At 41.2% G+C, this 21192-nt stretch overlaps 1 protein-coding gene across 2 annotated transcripts in view; it reads right to left on the bottom strand.

Annotated features, from left to right (window-relative positions):
- The window catches only part of LOC117432930 (tripartite motif-containing protein 16-like), an 82963-nt gene that overhangs the window by 34748 nt on the left and 27023 nt on the right, over positions 1–21192 (bottom strand). Inside the window, exons 1-7 of one of the 2 annotated variants that reach the window (XM_059016655.1) lie at positions 19425–20066; positions 17203–17298; positions 16786–17019; positions 16472–16631; positions 15671–15736; positions 13630–13695; positions 10791–11671 (exon numbers count right to left, since the gene is read on the bottom strand). In XM_059016655.1, coding sequence (XP_058872638.1) covers positions 11139–11671; positions 13630–13695; positions 15671–15736; positions 16472–16631; positions 16786–17019; positions 17203–17298; positions 19425–20012 — 1743 coding nt within the window. In that variant the 5' untranslated portion in view covers positions 20013–20066 and the 3' untranslated portion in view covers positions 10791–11138. Of the gene's footprint in view, positions 1–10790; positions 11672–13629; positions 13696–15670; positions 15737–16471; positions 16632–16785; positions 17020–17202; positions 17299–19424; positions 20067–21192 lie in introns of those variants that run through there. The other variant, XM_059016654.1, reaches the window with a different exon arrangement.

The following is a 21192-nucleotide window of genomic DNA, read 5'->3' as shown; positions in this document are numbered from 1 at the left end:
CAGGTGCTTCATTTAAAAAAAAAGTCTTAGAAAATAGCAGTTTACAAAAGCTCCCTTATTTTGAAGACTCCATGTTCACAAGTATGCGGAAGCCCTTCAGTGTTGCCACATACACACCCTAATACATGAGTATTATAACAGAAATACTAATTAACAAAGAAAGATCAATCAAATGCTTACAGTTACCGACTGCACTGGTCTTGCACCTCTGCATACCCAGAATTACACAAACACAAACATGAACTTTATACATTCCGCTTTGGGCCAAAGAGTCACACCAGCAATACTGCACTGGTCTTAGCACAGCTTAATCAGCACTCCAAAAACAGAAAACGGAACTATATACATTTCACTGTGTCTCCAATTATCCAGCAGGATCCGCCAGGTGCTGTACATGCTGGAATCAAAATTGACCAGCAGTTCCTGTGGAGGCTACGTTCCCTCTGAGACTTTCATTTAGTTACCCGCTGTGACTAAAGCAACTTTATCCACACTGGAAAAATTGAAGCAACTAAACAATACTGTATACAAGTTAAACATACTGTTTCACAAGGCAGAAAGACACGTGCTTTATTTGAAAACACGTAAATATTTAAATGCCAGGTCTATATAGGCCTATATGTAAAGTACACTTTAACTCTGATTCCCATTTAATAAATCCCAAACTTAGTCCCACGTGAAAAAACGTCAGTACAGATTTCCTAAATTGTGAATAGGTTCGCAGAGATATTCATGTACTGCATAATCCTTTACATTATTTTGACTGTGACGCGGTTTTCTTTCCACTGCAGGACAGTGCTATTAGTGTGTGTTAAATATTAATGCCTCCCTGACCAACCGCAGCTCGAGTTACACAAGCTTGTACTGATGTGATTAATAATATTAGCAGGATTGTACAGCCACTACTGTTCACCTGGGACTAGCGACAGCAATATTGCATCGATTCTGACATTGAAACTCGTAGTGAGACATACACTTCGTTTAAAAAATAATAAATGTGTTTATTTTTTATGAAATTGTTCTTTCGAATCCACTCTGTTCCTATTTCCAAAATATATTTCAACACATTTTTAAAGAGATAGCAAACAACGAAAAAATAAAATAAAACGTATCTGTGATTTTTTTTGAAGCTGCGTATTTGTGGCTTGCCGTGTGTGAAAATGTTCCTTCGGGACGGTGGTGTGTTTGAAACCAGACTGCTTCACCTCCCGGTGACTATCACGCTCATATTTCAGTTGTGTTTACATGGTTGGTATTCCTTGGGCTACATCTTTCGGCTGCATTATTCTGATAATTTGAATACAATTTATTTTATTTATGTATTTTAAAATGTGTCAAGAATTTTTCCGTTTGGATGCCATGTTTTTTAAAAAAATATTTTGTACAAGCATCTCTGTCCGCTGACTGTTTCTAATTAGAACCTCTGTCCTCCCGCCAAACAACGTTCGTGGTGTACATTTTACATGAACAAGCTAAAGGGCTTTCATTGGGCGAAATGAAATCAAACTAAACAGACTGTATTGATCATTCACCAGCACACGTTGATAGTAATCGTGCTGGCAGTCTCACACAAGTACATTTTTCAAAGCCGTCGCCACCGTGGTGAACTTGGTGAACAATCGCTGAGCCACAAGGGAACACGTGACGTGATGGTCTTCTGCTGCTGTCAATCATGAGTCCATGCTTGTGTTAAGGTGGGTTAAAGTGGTTATGAAAAGTGTTTTAGTGACGTCATTTTACCATCAGCTCATTGAATCTTACTTTATTTTAGATGTACCTTATTTATTTATTTATTTATTTATGTTTTGTATGGACCTCTGACAGAAAATACAAATTACCCACCCAAAGACTTAAAACTAGCCCAAAATATCATCACCAATTTTTACCCGCATAAATAATAAAAGAAACAGCCCAATTGGGCGGGAACCAGGGCAACCTGGCAACACTGATTACAATCAGGACGGAGGCTTGTTAGCGGGATTTCAAGCTGTATTACAGTTAAGATACAGAGGATTTAAAACAGAATTGTGGAGAAATGTACAAAAATGCCTCCAGACAAAAATCCCAGAAGAATGTGCCGAGACCAGAGGGGTTTCACTGTGGAAGACAGCAAAACAAAGAAGGGACAACTTAAGTGTGCAAGTATTGTCGAGTTACTATACATATTTTGACACACACACACACACACACACACACACACACACAAACGCTCAAGCATTTTGGAAAGTAACTGACAACACTAATTTCATACAGTATATCAAAAACGAAAGCCCAGAAAAAAACGATTTACATAAAACTAGAAAATAGCTCAAAATAAGCACCGAAAAATACAATTAATAAAACCTGAAAAACAGAAACCCTAATTATACAGCAACACTGAACACACAGGGCTCTATGTAATAAATGAAATACTAAAATCAAAGAGTTTGAGATGTTATATCCTGACTGACGAACCCCTAATGGGTAAATGTATGAGCTTGACCCTTTAGATTCACAGCTAACCTCAACAAAATTAGGGTTCAAGAGAAAAGCCCCAAACTAAGAACTCCAGCGCAGCGAGACAGAATATCTCAGTTTAACAGCGTGTTCCCGGGGTCGTGTCTGCTGGCTGTTTGTGAACCAATTCCGCTTCGTGTCGGACAGCCTTAAAAATGAATGCGCTTTGTAGCGTCACTCTTTATAGAAAGTCTGACACGAGAGGCCCAAGACAACGCGAATATGCCAACAGACCCTAATATCTCCGGGGCAGCCCCGATCACAATCCTTACTAACATCCGACAGGAAACGAAAAAAAGATATTTCTGAATAAAAAGCTGGGCTAATAAGAAATAAACTTCGACACATTTTACCAAAAACAAAATCCAAACCTGAATATAATCGGCTGAACTAATAAGAAATCAACCTCATCTCAATTTACCAAAATACAAAATTCAAACCTGAATACAGTACTCATATTTCAACTTTAAACATCAATTACAAAATTGTCAATTCTTATATACCTTTAAAATGTAAACTTTTCACACAATCACTCGACTTGTATCATATATTTATATTAAAGTATATTATTTACAACTATATTTATTAATATCTCTTTTATTATTCATAATCTTTAAATCCAAGCTAATATTAGGAGGCTGTATGGTCCATTGTTTAAAAAAGAAACTGTCTTGTAACCAGGAGGTCCCCGGTTCAAATCCCAGCTCACTCACTGTGTGACCCTGAGCAAGTCACCTCACCTCCTTGTGCTCCGTCTTTCGGGTGAGACGTTGTTGTGAGTGACTGCAGCTGATGTATAGTTCACACACCCTAGTCTCGTATCATGTAAAGCGCTGTGTGATGGGGGTCCACTATGAAAGGCGCTATATACAAATAAAGATTCTTATCATTGCATATTCAGGCAGCGCCGCTTCAGCCGTTGAGATTCGAACTCCTCCAGTTTGAATTGCCAGGTCGCGCTGCTCAGGGTCAGCGCCGCTGTGTTGTTTGTATATTTTTGTCTGTAAAACCAGCCTTTTAAAGGATCCAGGTAAGGGGTTCATCATTTGATTGACGCGGGGGAAGAGACAAAAGAAAAGGGGGCGATCTAAAAATGAAAATAATGAAGACGGCAAACAAACACAAAGCAGCGCCCGGCTACACATATATTTCTAAAGCCAAATCCATGTTAACTAAAGTATTCACGTTGCTAATGGTTATCCTGTGTAATAAATACGCCTTTCCTTACTCAAGTTTGCGATTTATTGTCTTCATGGATTCGAATTACATTAGCTGCGACAACTGATTTGGTTTGAACATAAATCTGTGATTATATGAATCTAACCAAAGAGTATTTTAGATTCTAACCAAAGCAAGACTATTTTTTTAAATCAACAAAATGTGTTTATAAACTAGAGAAGCTTAACTTTTTCAGTAAATGAAGAGGCTTGCGAACACGAAGCATTATTTTACAACGTATTGTTATCTGTTAATACAATTCAATGTAGCTGAATTCACGAGCTGTTGTTCAGTTAATATGTTGAACGTTTGGCTGCTCAGATCTGCCGTTTCTTAATATAGCAATGTTGGTGTGTAGAGATTGTATGTATTGTACGGATCTGTGCATTGTGTTTGTGTGCTGTCATTCCCGCTGTCTGTCTGTGTTTACCTGCTGTGTGTTTATTCCCTCCCCGCTGTATTCCGACGCTGTTTTGTGTATCTCTTGTGTGTGTATTCCCGTGTGTAATGTAACCCGCCTGCCTGTTTGTCTTCCCTGGTCTGTTAAGATTGGTTGTTTTCTGTCTGTGCCCATTGGTCCTAGTGTGCGGCTGAGGGCCAATGGGGTGTGCTGAGCTCTGGTTCCCTGATTTGAATAAGGGGCGGAGCTAAGGTTCTGTTCTGTTGTTGGTGAATAAAGTGTTAAATCCTGAGAAGCTGACGGAGCTGTGGACTCTGGTGCGTGCTGAGCTAGCGTCCAGAATAAAGGGAAGGATTTGAAGAAGAAGAAAGCGTGTCTCAGTGTTCAGCCTCCTGAGAAACACCACAATATATTAATATACAGCAATATTGTTTCTAATACTGTCCAGAATTATGTAAATTAGATTTTTTTTACCCAGTAAAACTATATCTACCCACATCTGAAACACCCTAATTTTTTAATTTGTTAACACAAATTATTTTTCTTCTAAGAAAAAAATAAAACAATATTATAGGCTGCTGTGAGTCTTGCCATGGATGAGAGAGGTCAGAATTTATTACGCAAATATTACAAATATGGGTGTGATTAGGTATGGGGTACTGTGAGGGTGTGCCGATACCCATAATAATTAAACACAAGAATCCAGATTATTATTATTATTATTATTATTATTATTATTATTATTATTATTATTATTATTATTATTATTATTATTCAATAAGAATGCTTCACTTCACATTAATTTGAATATAAACTCAATCTTACCTTTATTCAATTTACCAATATTAAATAGGGGTAAGCAAGATGAAACGCCCCCTCTATGGAAAAAGTAAGCGCGGCCCCGAAAGAACCGCGCATATTAATCTCGAGCCTCAGGCGCGCTCCCTTTCCCACACAGACACCAGCTTGCCACAGAGAGCAAGCAGACGCGTTACCTGCACTCCTTAAATCCAATGGGAAACACCATCTCTACGTCTGGTAAGTCGTGATCAGCGAAAGGGAATACCATGACCAAGCTCTCAGGTAGCCCCATTTGGGCCGTTTCTTTAGAAAGGGGTTCCTAGTTTATAAATTGTCCCTTCATGGGTCTAGCCCGCTCTTCGACCCCTCTTTCTGGAATTGGTCCCTTATTCAATTCTGCTGAGGTCTTGGGTCTCCAACGACCAGGGTTGCTCGGAGGAGCTCGAGCCAAATCATCTGCGGCAAGTTGACGCTCGACTAACGACACAAAGTCGTCTATATTGGAGGGGTCATTCTGGCCGATCCACTTCCTCAAAGGCCCCGGCATGGCCCTCATGTAGCAATCCATCACAATCAGTTTGACGACACGATATCCATTGTTCACGTCTGGCCCCAGCCAGTGTTGGGCGAGATGGATGAGGTCGAACATCTGGGAGCGAGGGGCTAGCGATGGGTTGAAGGTCCACACATGATATTTTTGAGCTTGCACTGCTGTAGTCACCCCGGCTCTGGCCAGGATCTCAGCCTTGTCATAATCCTTTGCGTCACTCAGTGGTAGATCATGGTAGGCTTTTTGCGTGTCTCCTGTCAAGAAGGGAGCGAGTATCCCTGCCCACTCGTCCCTGGTCCATTCTTCTCGGCTGGCAGTCCTCTCAAACGTGAGCAGAAAAGCTTCGATGTCATCCGCCCCCGTCATTTTATTCAGGACCTGGGTGGACCGGATATTGCTGTGGGTAGGGGTTTTTACGTTTCCGCGCTCCAGGCTCCTCATAATAGCCAGTCGCTCCTCTCTGGCTTCTTGGAGCAACGTTTCGTACTGACGGTTGGTTTCCTGTTGTACTAGGATATCTGCCTGTTGCAACTCTTGCATCTTCCGAGTGCTGTCTTGTTGTGCTGCCGTCGCATTCACGAGCGCACGGACAAGTGTGTTGGTGTCTGCCATATTTTCCTGTTTGGTTTATGTCTATTTGTTTGGTGTGGAAGCTAAATTGACATTCGGAGAGAGCACACAGGACGAAATCAATATAATAAACTGGTAAGTTTATTTATATTTAAACATGAATAATGAAAAACGAAAATAAACAAAAGAAAACCTGCCTTCTGGGCACTAACTGAACTGTTTTCTTTTCCCCATCTAGCCCTGGAGAAACTAACCTTCTAACAGATAAAAACAGTCACTTCGTGTTCGGACTACTGAGGGCAGTAGACTGGTATATTTCTTCATTATACTTTGGTGAAACTCAAATGGGGCCAGCAGGTGGCACTGTTCCCCAGAACAGTGCAGGAACACAGGTAGGTATTCCCAGTTGCCCTCTGGTGGACACCGGTCACAGTTGCAGCCTCACAGGTAAGTATAGACAGTCCACGTTTTGGCAACCCTCAATGAATTATCAATTTGTAATCCTTTGTCTGCTTCTCCAGGTTATTTAATTTTCCCCTTGCTGAAGGAGGGACCGCCTGTGGTCCACTCTTATCCCTGGAGCGGTGCTTTTTAACAGCCAGCCTGGTGTGTTCACAAATTACTCAACAAACTACAAAGTGTTGGCTTCCGTGGGTTTTTTCAAAACCAAATATTAACACTTTCGTTTCTATGTGTTTGTTCCAAACCAAATAATAAAACAGTCCTTAAACAGCTTCTGTGTGTTTTTTGCTCCAGAAATAATAACACAGTCTTTAAACACTAGCTTATGTGTGTTTGTTCAAGAGAAATAATAAAACAGTCCTTAACATGGTTATTTTCAGGTATCTGTTTCACACAGCACTCGCTCTCTATGTAAAGCCCTGGCGAGACATACGCACAGGGTTATACAAATATTCAGAGTCCCGGGTATTACCTTCCTCTGTAAATACACAGCGTGTCTTCTCCTGCTTGGTATTATCACCAGTAATTTATAACCCTGTCCCATATTTTTGGTTTTTAAGACCACAGGATATTTTAAATCACACTTTCCCCAGGAGGACAGTGCAGCTTGTAATTTTACTCGACTGTACCGATACATTCACAGCAGTCAATGTTAGGATAGCCCTGATCCAGTTGACTCGAGTAAGCAGGTTTCACTCAGCGGTGCAAACTTTCTTTTCACTTCAGCCAAACAGAGAGTAGCTTAAATGTCGTTTACCTCTCGGGTGCGGCTATCCAGGATGTAGTATTCACGGTGTTTTCTATTGCTCCTCGTAATCCTTTTCACGTCACCCACGATTCTTTAACACGTTATCTCTTTTAACCAAAACGTAGCTCTCACAAATCAATAAAACGGTTGTACTTGTCTGTAATACCTTATTCTATTCTACTTTTCAGAAGTCTTACGCAACCCAGTTGCGTCCTTCCTACACCCACACTTGTACACTCCGGGGGACCTTTTTATCATCAATTTCCCCTGCTACCAGGTCACCTGATCTCCTACTGCGCTCGCGCTTTTGGGAACTGAAGTTTTGTTTTGGTTTTCTTTTATATAAGGGAGAAATACCAGTTTCCCCACGTCCCTGGTACTACCTCCTCTTCCTATAACCTGACTATTCTTCACAGTATATGATTTTGCCAATTGTGTCTCTTAGTCATTTAACGTCCTCTTTGAATGTTCTCTTGCTGTTATAATATTGGAAAAACATTTTGGAATTGGTTTTAGCCCCCTTAGCAATATTGATTTCTATCTCTCTCTTGGCCTTTCTAACTTCCTTTTTGACTTGTGTTTGCAGTTCCAAGTACTCTTTCTGTGTACTGTGTTTTTGGTCCCTTTTTAACGCTCTGAAAAGTGCCTTTTTTCCGCTGAATATTTTTTTAAATTGATCTATTAAACCATTTTGGCCATTTTTTTAAAATTTAGATTTGTCTACTTTTAGGATGTAATTGTTTTGAGCCTCTAGTACTACATTTTTAAAAAAAACAGCCATCCCTTTTCTGTGGATGTTTTCTCTATTTTACTCCAATCTACTTCTGTTAGTCTCTGTTTCATACCTTCATAGTTTGCTTTTCTAAAATTGTAAACCTTAGCTTTAGTCATTACTTTGGGGGTTTTAAAAACACTTCAAATGAGACTATTTTGTGGTTTGAGTTTGCAAATGACTCTCTGACCTCTGTTTTAGTTATTATGTCTTCGTTATTTGAAAAGACTAAATCAAGGCATGCCTCCCCTCTAGTCGGTGCCTTGACAAATTGCGTTAGGAAGCAGTCATTTGTCATTTCCACCATTTCAATTTCGTCCATCGTGCTCCCCACCAGGTTCTCCCATTTTATACGGGGGAAGTTGAAATCCCCCATTAGTATGGCTTTTCCTTTTCTACACGCATTTCGAATGTCATTGTATAAAAGATTATTTTGCTCAGCATCTGAATTTGGCAGTCTATAGCATGCTCCTATTATTATGCCCTTTGAATTTTTGTCCATTATTCTGACCCATATTGATTCAGCGTTGTTTTCTTTGTCCAGATTTAACACCTGGGCTTCAAGACTATTTCTTATGTATAGCGCTACCCCTCTGCCTCTTCTGTCCTGCCTGTCTTTCCTATATAATGTGTACCCACTAATATTATATTTGTCTCCATCACTCTCAGACAACCAAGTTCCTGTGAAACCTATCACGTCATAGTCAAGTGAAGTGAGGGTTTGATCTTACTGGACATTCGTGCACATTTAAAAAAGAGACTGAACTGCTCTCTCCCTCACGGCCTGAGAGAAAGGGTGCTCCCTCCAGTCCAGGGCAGGCTTGAGGCATGGAGACTGAACTGCTCCCTCCCTCACCCCCTAAGAGAAAGGGCGCTCCCTCCAGTCCAGAGAAAGGCTTGAGGCATGGAGACTGAACTGCTCCCTCCCTCACCCCCTAAGAGAAAGGGCGCTCCCTCCAGTCCAGAGAAAGGCTTGAGGCATGGAGACTGAATCACGCTCTCCCTCACCCCCTAACAGAAAGGGTGCTCCCTCCAGCCCAGGGCAGGCTAGAGGCATGGAGACTAAACTGCTCCCTCCCCCACCCCCCTAAGAGAAAGGGTGCTCCCTCCAGTCCAGGGAAAGGCTTGAGGCATGGAGACTGAACCAATCCCTCCCTCACCCCCTAAGAGAAAGGGTGCTCCCTCCAGCCCAGGGCAGGCTAGAGGCATGGAGACTGAACTGCTCCCTCCCTCACCCCCTGAGAGAAAGGGTGCTCCCTCCAGTCCAGGGCAGGCTTGAGGCATAGAGACTGAACTGCTCCCTCCCTACCTCACCCCCCTAAGAGAAAGGTTGTCCCAGAGTAAAAGAACAGCAAAGTGTAATACAGCACAGTGAAATCTAAAGCATAGTGATGCATGGTGAAGCACAGAGAGGTCTGGTAAAGCATAGGGAAGCATTGTAAAGCAGAGAGGTCTGGTAAAGCATAGTGATGCATGGTGAAGCACAGAGAGGTCTGTTAAAGCATAGGGAAGCATTGTAAAGCACAGAGAGATATCTTAAAGCACATTAAAGCATTGTAAAGCACAGAGAGTTGTGGTAAAGCATACGTAAGCATTGTAAAGCACAGAGAGGTCTGGTAAAGCATAGGGAAGCATTGTAAAGCAGAGAGGTCTGGTAAAGCATAGGGATGCATTGTAAAGCACAGAGAGATATCTTAAAGCACATTAAAGCATTGTAAAGCACAGAGCGGTGTGGTAAAGCATACGCAAGCATTGTAAAGCACAGAGAGGTCTGGTAAAGCATAGGGAAGCATTGTAAAGCACAGAGAAGTCTGGTAAAGCCTGATAAAGAACAAACCATGGTAAACTAACACTTATATAAGCTCCTTGTAGTAAGAGCAGAGGAAAGTGTAATACAGCACAGTCTAAAAATCCTGAGTCTTCAAGGGCTTAGTGTGACTGTTTGATAGATGTCTGTGAAATTCAATAGAGAAGCAAGATGGTCCCGCAGCAGGCCAATAGCTTAATCTTAAGGGTATGATGAGTTTATTTTATAAAGACACCGCCCACTCACCCTTCAGGAGCACAGATACTCTCAGCAGCCTTAGATCGGATGTTGCATCATTTCAGTTATAAATCGAAACACACAATGTAATGTAATTTTCCTTTTTTCTCTCTGGTGTGGGTGCACCGCTGCACCCTGCACAAGATTCACTCCCGGTGCAGCTGCTATTAGTTTATAATTAGTTTTATTCAAAGTTTCCAGTAAAATATCCAGTTATTGCAATAATATAACAGACTATGATGACATCAAATCGATTACTAATACAGCCATTCAACTTCTTCAAAGTTAACTTAAGATACATATTATAAATAAACACGTTCATTTTAAGTACGCCTATTTCATTCCCCTTTTAATATTCAGTACGGGGGCTTACTTAATATTCATGAGAAAGGACGAGACGGGCAGTCGCGTCCTGCATGACATAATTTTGGCGCTTCCGAAAAGAGAAGCACATTTTGAATCCAGCATCATATCAACACAGAAAGCGTGGGTTTTATTTTCAGCCACTAGATGGCAGTATAAACACATTGTTTTGGGTAGGTGCTCATGGAAATCTGCAGTCAAATCTCCTAAAATCTGCAGAGAAAAGCACGTTTATCTGCAAAGACCTTGTCAAATTCTGCGGCAAAGACTTTTTAATGACAAACAGTGTTAATGAGTATTAATAAATAAGAACAAGTCACAGTTAATCAAATTAATTTTTTTATTAAAACACAATCTGAAAAAATAAACAGAACAAACATTTTATGGAAATAAAAGAACAAAAACACACATACAATAAAGCAAACTTAAGTTCACTTTTTTAAAAACTGTTACAGCACTGACTATTGGATGCCAATTTTTAAAATATATATTAAACATAACAATTCTTAAAAAATAAATTAAATACAGTTATTTCGTATGAAATCCATTCTTTGCTAAAACAAGTAATTCACCTTGTTTCGTTCTGCAGGTGGCACAGTTTTACCCCCTAACTTTCATCCAAAGCTGTGTCAGACTGAACATTCCCTTCACCCGAGGAGTGGAGAAGACAGACAGGGAGTTTAATACAAAGGGTTTCTTACAACACAAAACAGTCTAATTCAGCTGGCAGATTGTTACATGGGAATCATAATAACGAAGCCAAAACCCAGGATAGAGCGGCTCAGTGAATGTGGTTTGGAATCTGTGCAGGAGGATCATTGTGTCAGAGACGCCATAAAAGGACAGAGTGTTGGCATTAAAGTCCAGATACACTCCTATTCTGGGGGAGCGGGGGGCAGTTATTGCAGTGTGATTGTTATTGTGCAAGGCAGTGTAACTGGAACCAGAGCAGTCCAAACTCCATGACTTGTCATTGTATCCAAGGAGACAGGAATGATCCCATCCTTTCCTGCTGATTCCTTTATATGTGACTCCTATATAAGCCCCTCCCCCACTGCACTCAATCTCCCAGTAACAGCGAGTCCTAGACAAACCCTCTCTGCAAAGCACTTGGGGCCAGCTCTCAAATCTCTCTGTGTGATCGGGATATCTCCGGGTCTCTCTCCTCCATGTCACCTTTCTGTTCCCTTCAGACAGACAGAGCTCTCTATACGTTGCGTTGGGGTCCAGTGTGAGCTGACAGGAATCTGATTGAAGAGAAGAGGATGGGTAGAGGAGAGAGACAGTTAGAAAAGTCAAATCACTGAGAAAATCAACAGTCATTGTCTGCTGCATCCTCAAATCACTCCCTCCCCCCTGCTTCATCAGTCCCTGCTCCCTCATCTCTCCTCCCTCTTCTATGCTCCCTCCTCCCTAATCTCTCCTCCCTGATCTCTTCTCCCTGCTTCCTCCTCCCTCTATGGTCCCTGCTCTATGGTCCCTCCTCTTTGTTTCCTCCTCCATGCTCCCTCTTCTCTCCTCCCTCCTTCCTGCTCCCTCTATGCTCCCACCTCCCTCCTGTGTGTTCCCTCCTCTCTGCTCCCACTTCTCTCTATACTCCCTCCTCTCTCCTGTATGCTCCCTCCTCCCTGCTGTATGCTTCCTCCCTGATCCCTCATCCCTCCTGTATGCTCCCTCCTCCCTCTTCCCTGTTCCCTCCACCTCTATGCTCCCTCCTCCCTGCTCCCTCCTGTATGCTCCCTACTGCTCCTTCCTCCCTGCTGCCTCTCCTCTAATCCATCCTCCCTGCTCCTTCCTCCCTGCTCCATGTTCCATCCTGTCTCCTCCGTCCTCCATGCTATTTTATAGACAAGTATATCTAGACTGTGATAATTAAGGTTGATAATCAATAGATTTGATCTATAATTCTTACTTTAGATTTATTTCTGACTTTGGATAAGTTCTCTCTCTTTTATTATTATTATTATTATTATTTATTTCTTAGCAGACGCCCTTATCCAGGGCGACTTACAATTGTTACAAGATATCACATTATTTTTACATACAATTACACATTTATACAGTTGGGTTTTTACTGGAGCAATCTAGGTAAAGTACCTTGCTCAAGGGTACAGCAGCAGTGTCCCCACCGGGGATTGAACCCACGACCCTCTGGTCAAGAGTCCAGAGCCCCTGACCGCTACTCCACACCGCTGCCCTTTTATAAACTGCTGCTTTTTATTAAAGAGTTTATAAGGACCTTTTTAATTTATTGTGTTACATGTTCCCATGTGTTGCTACAACTGTTTACGTAAGATTTCAGAACTACATTTCCCATCATCCTCCTGCTCAAATGAGTAATTGCGATGGAATTACCAGTGAGCAGGAGGATGATGGGAAATGTAGTTCTGAGAGGTCCATGCTGGTCCGCGGGAAGCCATCTTGAGGCAGGGAATGCAATTTAAAAAGTTTAAAAAAGTGGTCAAAATGTATATGTACTAAAATAATAATATTAATAATACACACACCTTACGTAAACAGTTTTAGCAACACAAGGGAACACGTAACACAATAAGATACAAAGGACCTTATGTACCCTTTAAGCCGTCTTGCTGTTTGATTGTTTTGTTCATTATAATTCCTCAATCTTATCAAACTTCTTCAATTGGAACTAATCAAATGCAACTCTGCATACAATTACAGTTCACTTAATGTTCCTACAGGGTATGTGTTGCCATTTTACCCACTCAGGCCCCTTGCTTACTAAATATCTTTAATAGAATATCGTCCACTCTTCAAATATCTGTCTAATATTTTAATGAGCAATCCATTCCACAAGTGCAGCGATACTGAAATATACATTTACTACCAGCACAGGATGACTGGGAGGGATAGCTGTTCATTTTACCCCACAACTGGTTTCACATGCATTGTACATGTATTAAAAGATGGGATGATTATCTATTCAGGGATACCAAGATATTTAGGGAGAGAAAGGTCGGAGTGGAAAAACAGGCAACAAATGCCCCACCCCCAGTCATTCTGCATGTATTCATCTTAAGCGACACTTGTTGGAGAGGAGTGTAGATTAATGGCTTCACAATTACTAATAAATAATAATAATTGCTGCCCTCAAGCTCTACCCCTCCCTGTTCTGTAGTGTTAGCTCTTCTCACAATGGAGTGACACATCTTTCAATCAAATGTTTCAGTGAAAACAGACTTACATTTTAAAAACTCAGCTCTGTTCCTTAGCTCTGGAGCCTGCAGACTGTAAACTGCAACTTCATTTACTGGGCAGAAAAAAGAGAGAAATAGAATTGAAACATACAACAGTCATTGTCTGCCCCATCCTAAAATCACTCCCTCCTCCCTTCATCATCAGTCCATTCCCAGCTCCCTGCTCCCCCTGCCTGCTCTCTCCTCCATCCTTCCCCCTGCCTGCTCCCTCCTTCCTCCTCCATCCTCCCCCTGCCTGCTCCCTCCTCCCTCTTCCCTGCTCCCCCTGCCAGCTCCCTCCTCCATCCTCCCTGCTCCGTCCGCTCCTGCTCCCTCCTCCATCATTCCTGCTTCCTCCTCCTTGCTCTCTCCTCCATCCTCCCTGTTCCCTCCTCCCACCCCACCTCCTTCCTCCATCCTCCATGCTCCCTCCTCCCTGCTCCACCAGTTATCAGATGTTATTTTGGTGTTTTGGTGCGAACAGCCAATAATACAACCGTTTCCACCCTTTCTGTGTTTTCATTGGTCAGATTATATGTCAGTCACATAGCCGGGGGAAACTGCTTAATGTGAGCTGAAGCAATCGTAAAACTTCATCACTGTGAGCCGCAGTGGGACGTTATTATAGTTTAAAAATAATGTTAACATGCACTGACACACACACACACACACACACACACACAAATAATATAAATAATAACATGTTTTTATATTTCTGATAAATAAAACTAAATAATAATAATAATAATAATAATAATAATAATAATAATAATAATAATAATAATAATAATAATTGGTGTTACACTTATGGAGCACCGTTTCAAACCCAGAGATACCAAAGTGCTGGGATGTGAATCTGCCCTCACAGCAACGAACATATATAGACATGATTTTTTTTTTTAATATCTCTTTATACATTATTCAGCTTCGTGTGATTATTATTCTTTAGCAGCGTACTGTAAGGTGTCTGTACGTAGGGTTACCATGTGGCTCCAGATTAACCGGACGCTGTGAGACAGAACGGGATTTCAAACTTGCCCCTAAATTGAATTTAATGAAGGTGTAAATGAACCATCCTTAGCTAGAATTAAGAATGTTGAATGTACGCGTATGTTATTAATGTAGTTATAACGTTATATTAACTGGAGAGCAGCTTTTTTCAATTGGGCTCATCCACGGTCATGTGACACCGGAAACACGCGCTCATATATCCCAGCAGCAGAGCGCGTCCTCCCAGCGCGAGCTCCCGTCAAAGTGTCAAACAGCAACACATCCCACAATCCTCTCGGGAGCGCTTGATAAAGAAACCCGTCCAGCCCTCCCTGATCAATCCAAGAGAAACCCGCGTTTACAACATCGGAACCACCTCGGCAACAGCCGCTCCGCATCCCATCTGAGGACAGAGCTGCATTTCCATGAGGGAGTCACCGCGAACACCCGAAAAATCACCCGGACTCACACCAACGGGCTTTGAAATACTTCTTCAATTGGAACCCATCAAATGCAGCTCTATATACAATTACAGTTCACTTAATGTTCCTACAGGGTATGTGTTGCCATTTTACCCACTCAGACCCATTGCTTACTAAATATCTTCAATAGAATATCATCCACTCTTCAAATATCTGTCTAATATTTTAATGAGCAATCCATCCCACAAGTGCAGTGATACTGCAATATACATTTACTACCAGCACAGGATGACTGGGAGGGATAGCTGTTCATTTTACCCCACAACTGGTTTCACATGCATTGTACATGTATTAAAAGATGGGATGATTATCTATACAGGGACACCAAGATATTTAGGGAGAGAAAGGTCTGAGTGGGAAAAACAAGCAACAAATGCCCCTCCCCCAGTCATTCTGCATGTATTCGTCTTAAGCGACACTTGTTGGAGAGGAGTGTAGATTAATGGCTTCACAATTAATAATAAATAATAATAATTGCTGCCCTCAAGCTCCACCCCTCGCTGTTCTGTAGTGTTAGCTCTTCTCACAATGGAGTGACACATCTTTCAATCAAATATGTCAGTGAAAAAAGACTTACATTTAAAAAACTCAGCTCTGTTCCTTGGCTCTGGAGCCTGCAGACTGTAAACTGCAACTTCATTCACTGGGCAGAAAAAAAGAGAGAAATAGAACGTGGATTAATACACAACAAACACAAGACTCCAAACAGCAATCTGAAAAGAAACAAGGCTTATTCACTGCATTTTGTGATGTACAAATCCGTACTTCAAGATGTTCATGATTACAATGAATATGTATTCCTGCCGTATTGGTGCAGCAGCCAGCGTCAATGTGAACACGTCTGCCACTGCACTGGAGTCTTGTGTTCCTTCCTCTCCATCACATATCTTTACCCAACAGTACGGTGTCCATATTAGGACACCCTTGTGCATCAAACATACAACAGTCATTGTCTGCTCCATCCTCACATCACTCCCTCCTCCCTGCTCCCTCCTCCCTGTTTCATCAGTCCCTGCTCTGTATTCCCTGCTCCCTCCTTCCATGTTTTCTCCCCACTGTTGCCTCCTCTCTCTTCCATGCTCCCTCCTTCCTGCTCCCTCCTCCTTCCCTGCTCCCTCCTCCATGCTTCCTCCTCCCTGCGTCTTCGTCCATGCTCTCTCCTTCCTGCTCCCTGCTCCCTCCTGCATTTAACATCCTCCCTGCTCATTCTTCCCTGCTGCCTCCTTCCTTCCTCCTCCATGCTCCCTCCTCCCTGCTGCAATATTCATATAGCCAACAATCTGCAAGAGGTCTTTATTAATGTCTTGCAAGTCCTGCCCCTCCTCAAGCCATGGTCTATTTGAGAAATCTCTACCAAAGGAATCTATTTCACACCAACCTGTTTTGGTTATTTTGACTAATTCCCCCTTGCAGAAGTCCTCAATATGGTCTTTAAGTTCAGATACAGCTTTCCTCACAGCCACAAAAGAGATCTCTGTATTGACAGTAAAGCTGGGTAGGTCTCCAGCTTCAGGAGGAGCACAGAGAGGCTGGAAATTCTGCAACAGGAAAGTGGAGAAAATTAGTTTTCAGTGAAACAGAATGGGGTCCAAAACATTCCTTGGGAAAAGCAAGGATTCATTCAATTGGAGAGGTCTGTCTGAAACCGTCCCAGTTATGGATTTGAGATTTTCTAACAAGCAGTGATGTTACCTGTAGAAAATGGATGTGATCCTCTGTCTCTGAAAGCTGTTTCAGCTCAGCGTTTCTCCTCCTTAGCTCAGGTATCTCCTGCTCCAGTTTCTTCATGCGCCCTTCAGCCTGATTCACTGCAGCCTTCTCATTAGCTCCAATCAGCTCAATAACCTCAGTGTGGATCTTCTCAATAGATCGGATCAGCTCAGTAAAGATCTTCTCACTTTCCTTTATTTCTATGCATGCAGATCTCTGCGTGAAAGAACACAGTAGAGGAGACATGGTTAGAATTGATATCAACAACACATCAGGCATAGACAGTAAACTTCTGTAGATGTGTTCCAGTCCATCTGTTAATAATAATAATAATAATAATAATAATAATAATAATAATAATAATAATAATAATAATAACCTCCTCTTCTCAATACCCACTTTCAGTGACTTCACAGTCTGTTTCAGATCCTCAATTTCTTTCAGTCTCTCCTGGATTCTCTGTTGTATTTCTGTCTGTGTGTCTCCCAGCTGCTTCTGTGTAGAAACAGAGTGACACAGTGACATTTTTGACAGGGCATTGAGTGATATCCTGTCACACTCAATACAGACTATTTCAGAGCAGGCTGTGTTTTCACACCTCTCCCCCCTTCATATGAAGTTAAATTAACGATACACACATTATGCAAACAGATATCCTAAGGGTCGAATGCACCAGCGTGGATTAACCACTAACCCAGATTAAATCAAGAATTATATTTGAATCATGTTACACAAAACTTTAAACCAGGATTTATATGTAATCCTTGTTTAAAATTAATCCAAGGTTAAACATTTAAAAGATTAAATATAATGAAAGTGCACCACTCATTTTAATCCATGTTTAAATGTGATAGCTGAATTAAATTTAAACCTTCCTTGGAGGTGGTTTAAACTTGGACAAAGGCAGCAATTTCAGACAACATGTGTGTATAGTAGTAAGATACAATACCATCTAGTGCACAGCTGCCAGCAATACGAAAGGACACTTGATCCACAGTAGGTGTCCACTAGATGGTGCTGTTTCATACTAGTAACAGTGAATGATGTCTGATCTAGCATGTGTTACATGTTTGTTTTGTTAAGCACCTAGGAAACTGAAGCAGCATTCTCTTTAATGGATATTTAGGGCTTCTGATTTCCGTTTTTAATCGATAAGCACAGAAAAAACAGCACTGACACAAAACAATGAAATCAGTGTAAAAAATGCCTAAATACACAAAATCCCCAGAAGACCCATGACCAGAAGGACTTCACTGTGGAAGAGAGCAAAGGAAAGAGAGGACTAGTAGGGTGGTCGAAAGAAAATGTAGATTTTAACAAACAAAATCCCAAATAGGTTATTAAATTTCGTTTTAAACTAACTTAAACATATCTGTTTAAGATTAATATGATATTGTATATCATATTAATATTGTATATTATATTAATCTTGTATATTATTAATATTATTAATTTATATCATAGCAGATGCCCTTATCCAGGTTGACTTACAATTGTTACAATATATCACTTTATTTTTTACATACAATTACCCATTTATACAGCTGGGTTTTTACTGGAGCAAGGTAAAGTACCTTGCTCATGGGTCAGGAGTCCAGAGCGCTAACCACTACTCCATATCATATTAATCTTGATCTTTTCTGCTTTTTTAAATTAGGTGATTGACTTTTCTGGGAATGTAATTTTTAAAAAGTTTAACTAATGTCTTAAACAATGAAACTGATCTATGATTTTATTAAGTTGCAAGATATATATATAAAACACTAGGAATATAAATCATGCTAATTTTACACTACAAATTCCAGTGCACCACAAAAAAGCTGAACAAATCCTTCTTACCCTGTGAGGCAGGGCTGAGGTCCTTCACGTGTAAACAGTGTGTTTTTGTTTGATTGTAAATAATGTTTTTGATAATCAAGTGTGTGCTAGATATGGCAGGGCATATTCAAATCCAGGTGTGGAATGTGGCCAGGTGTTAATTGATTAATTGATTATCGCTTAGACCCGGCCACATGCTGAAAAAGGGTCTGAAAAGCCAGTTTCTTAGTTCTACAAGCTGGGATACAGACTGTCTGGGAAGGAGAGTGTTGCTGTAGGATCCTCACGACTGCGTGTGTTAACCAAGGTGAGAAAAACACAAGAGGAAAAATGTATCTCGGATCACTGTGTGAGTTAACCAGGATCGCTAGCACTGGAAGGAATAGGGAACAAGTTTAGGGGATTTTAATCCCACCCAAGTCTAGAGAGGAGGTGTCAGGGAGACTGTTCCTGGAGCGGGACCTCCTTTCTTGTTTGGTCAGCTTTTATTTTCTAGCTGTTTTCGAGCAGTGTTTTGTTTTGAATGTTTTGTATTTTTGTATCAAGAAAACCTCCTGTGTCTCTCCTGTCAATCAGCGATAACCACACCCGTAACAACACCCCTGTTACACCCTGAAATACATTGTAGTACATCATAGTTTAGAAAGAGCAATTAAAAAACTATGGCTCTTTAAATAGCTCTTAATATACAATTAAAATCTGATCTAATGTAAAATTGTGTAACCTAGTAAACAGACATGTTAAATATCCCTGGGAATTCTTATCTTCTAGGATAGCTACAAGGAAATGGTTCAAACCCTTACCTGTTTCCAAGTCCTTTCTGCCTCAGCTGAGACTGTGTCATGGCTCTTGTGTTCCTTGTCTGCACACAGCCAGCAAATACACGTCTGATCAGTTCTGCAGAACCCCTCCAAAACCTTTTGGTGTTCAGCACAAAGCTTCTGCTCCAGATTTCCAATTGCATTGATCAGCTTGTGCCTCTTTAATGGAGTAACCTCACTGTGTGGCTTGACGTGTGTTTCACAGTAAGAGGCCAGGCACGTCAAACAAGATTTCACAGCTTTGAACTTTCTCCCAGTGCAGAAATCACACGGCACATCTCCAGGTCCAGCATAACTTTGAGCAGGACGAGGATTGAGTCCTGTCTTCTTTAATTTCTCCACAACTTCAGCCAGCATGGTGTTTTTGTGCAGAACAGGCCTTGGGGTAAAGGTCTCTCTGCACTGGGGGCACCTGTAGACACCTGTATGATCAGTGTGATCCCAGCAGTTCTTAATACACCCCATACAGTAACTGTGTCCACATGGAATAGCGACTGGGTCCTTCAATATCTCCAGACACACTGAACAGCTAAACTGGTTATGTGCTACCAGAATATTCGCTTCTGCCATTACTGCTGCAGTGAGACAGAGAGACTGACGATTTCACAAGAAACAAAACTTCACTGCGCTGATTTCCTGGAATTGAGTAAAGCTCTAAGAGGCGGGGTTTGGGACTGAGGCAAGGTTTACACAAGCAGGGGGAGTAGAAACTGCTGAATCAGATATTCTATGAAACTGTTTCTAAATCCCCCAACAAATATTACAATGTTAAGATTAGCAATTAAACAAGTGATATTAACAACTGTTTAATATCAGGGCTGAAGAGTCTGACTTTGTGTTTTAGCACCAAATTTATAATATGTAAAATCAAGGAATGTTCTGTTACACGTATGTTTGTGATGACGGTTTGAACGTCATCTCGTTACTTTAGTAACGCCTTACTGTAATAATATTACTTTAGTCAATAACGAGGTAAAATAACGGGTTTAGCTTTTAATGGCAGTAATAACATTACAGTTACTTTCCAAACAATAAACGCGCTTGCCTCGTTCTCTTGTCTCTGCTGCGCAGCTACATCGGTTGTCTTTTCTTGTTTCAAAGCCAGTATATTTCAGTGCGGTTATAACCGTAAACGTGACGCGCTCTTTATTATTTATTTATTTGATTTTTAATTCTTTATTTAGGAAGTCCATGTGAGCTACAAGAAGCTCGTTTACAAAGGCGTGCTAGAAATAACAGCAGCAGGTTACAGGTTTCAAAAATAAAAATAATATAAACGCACAATGACAAGACAATACACAAAGTACACATCAGATTTACACAGCACACACACAAGCCTGTTTAAGCACTAGAACAACAGTTTTGCTTTTTTTTTAATTCCCACAGGAGATGTCAGGTCTCAGTTCTGCGGGTAACAGGTTCCAGTCTGTAGCAGCAGAAAAACAAGACTTTCTTCCGCAGCACTTTTTCCAGACGGTATATTAAAGTATTGTGTGTCTCAGACATTACGATAGGCTGATTTACAGGTAAACTCAGAAACAAGCTGTTTAAATAAACTGGTAATGTGTTGTGTGCCCCTTTAAAGAGGATCCGATTCCAGTGCTAATTCCTTGTGTTAGCAGGCGATCGCAAGTTTAATGTAGAATACGCGCTGCAGTGATGCGCTAGCGGAGTACACGGGAGCACACAGATACACATCCTGTTACACATTGTATCGATCTTCTTCAGCGATTCCTCACTAGCAGACCCG

Source organism: Acipenser ruthenus, chromosome 53, assembly GCF_902713425.1.
Source record: "Acipenser ruthenus chromosome 53, fAciRut3.2 maternal haplotype, whole genome shotgun sequence".
Classification (NCBI taxonomy): domain Eukaryota; kingdom Metazoa; phylum Chordata; class Actinopteri; order Acipenseriformes; family Acipenseridae; genus Acipenser; species Acipenser ruthenus.
The sequence above is the reverse complement of the archived record's forward strand: the minus strand, read 5'-3'. Positions and strand labels throughout refer to the sequence as shown.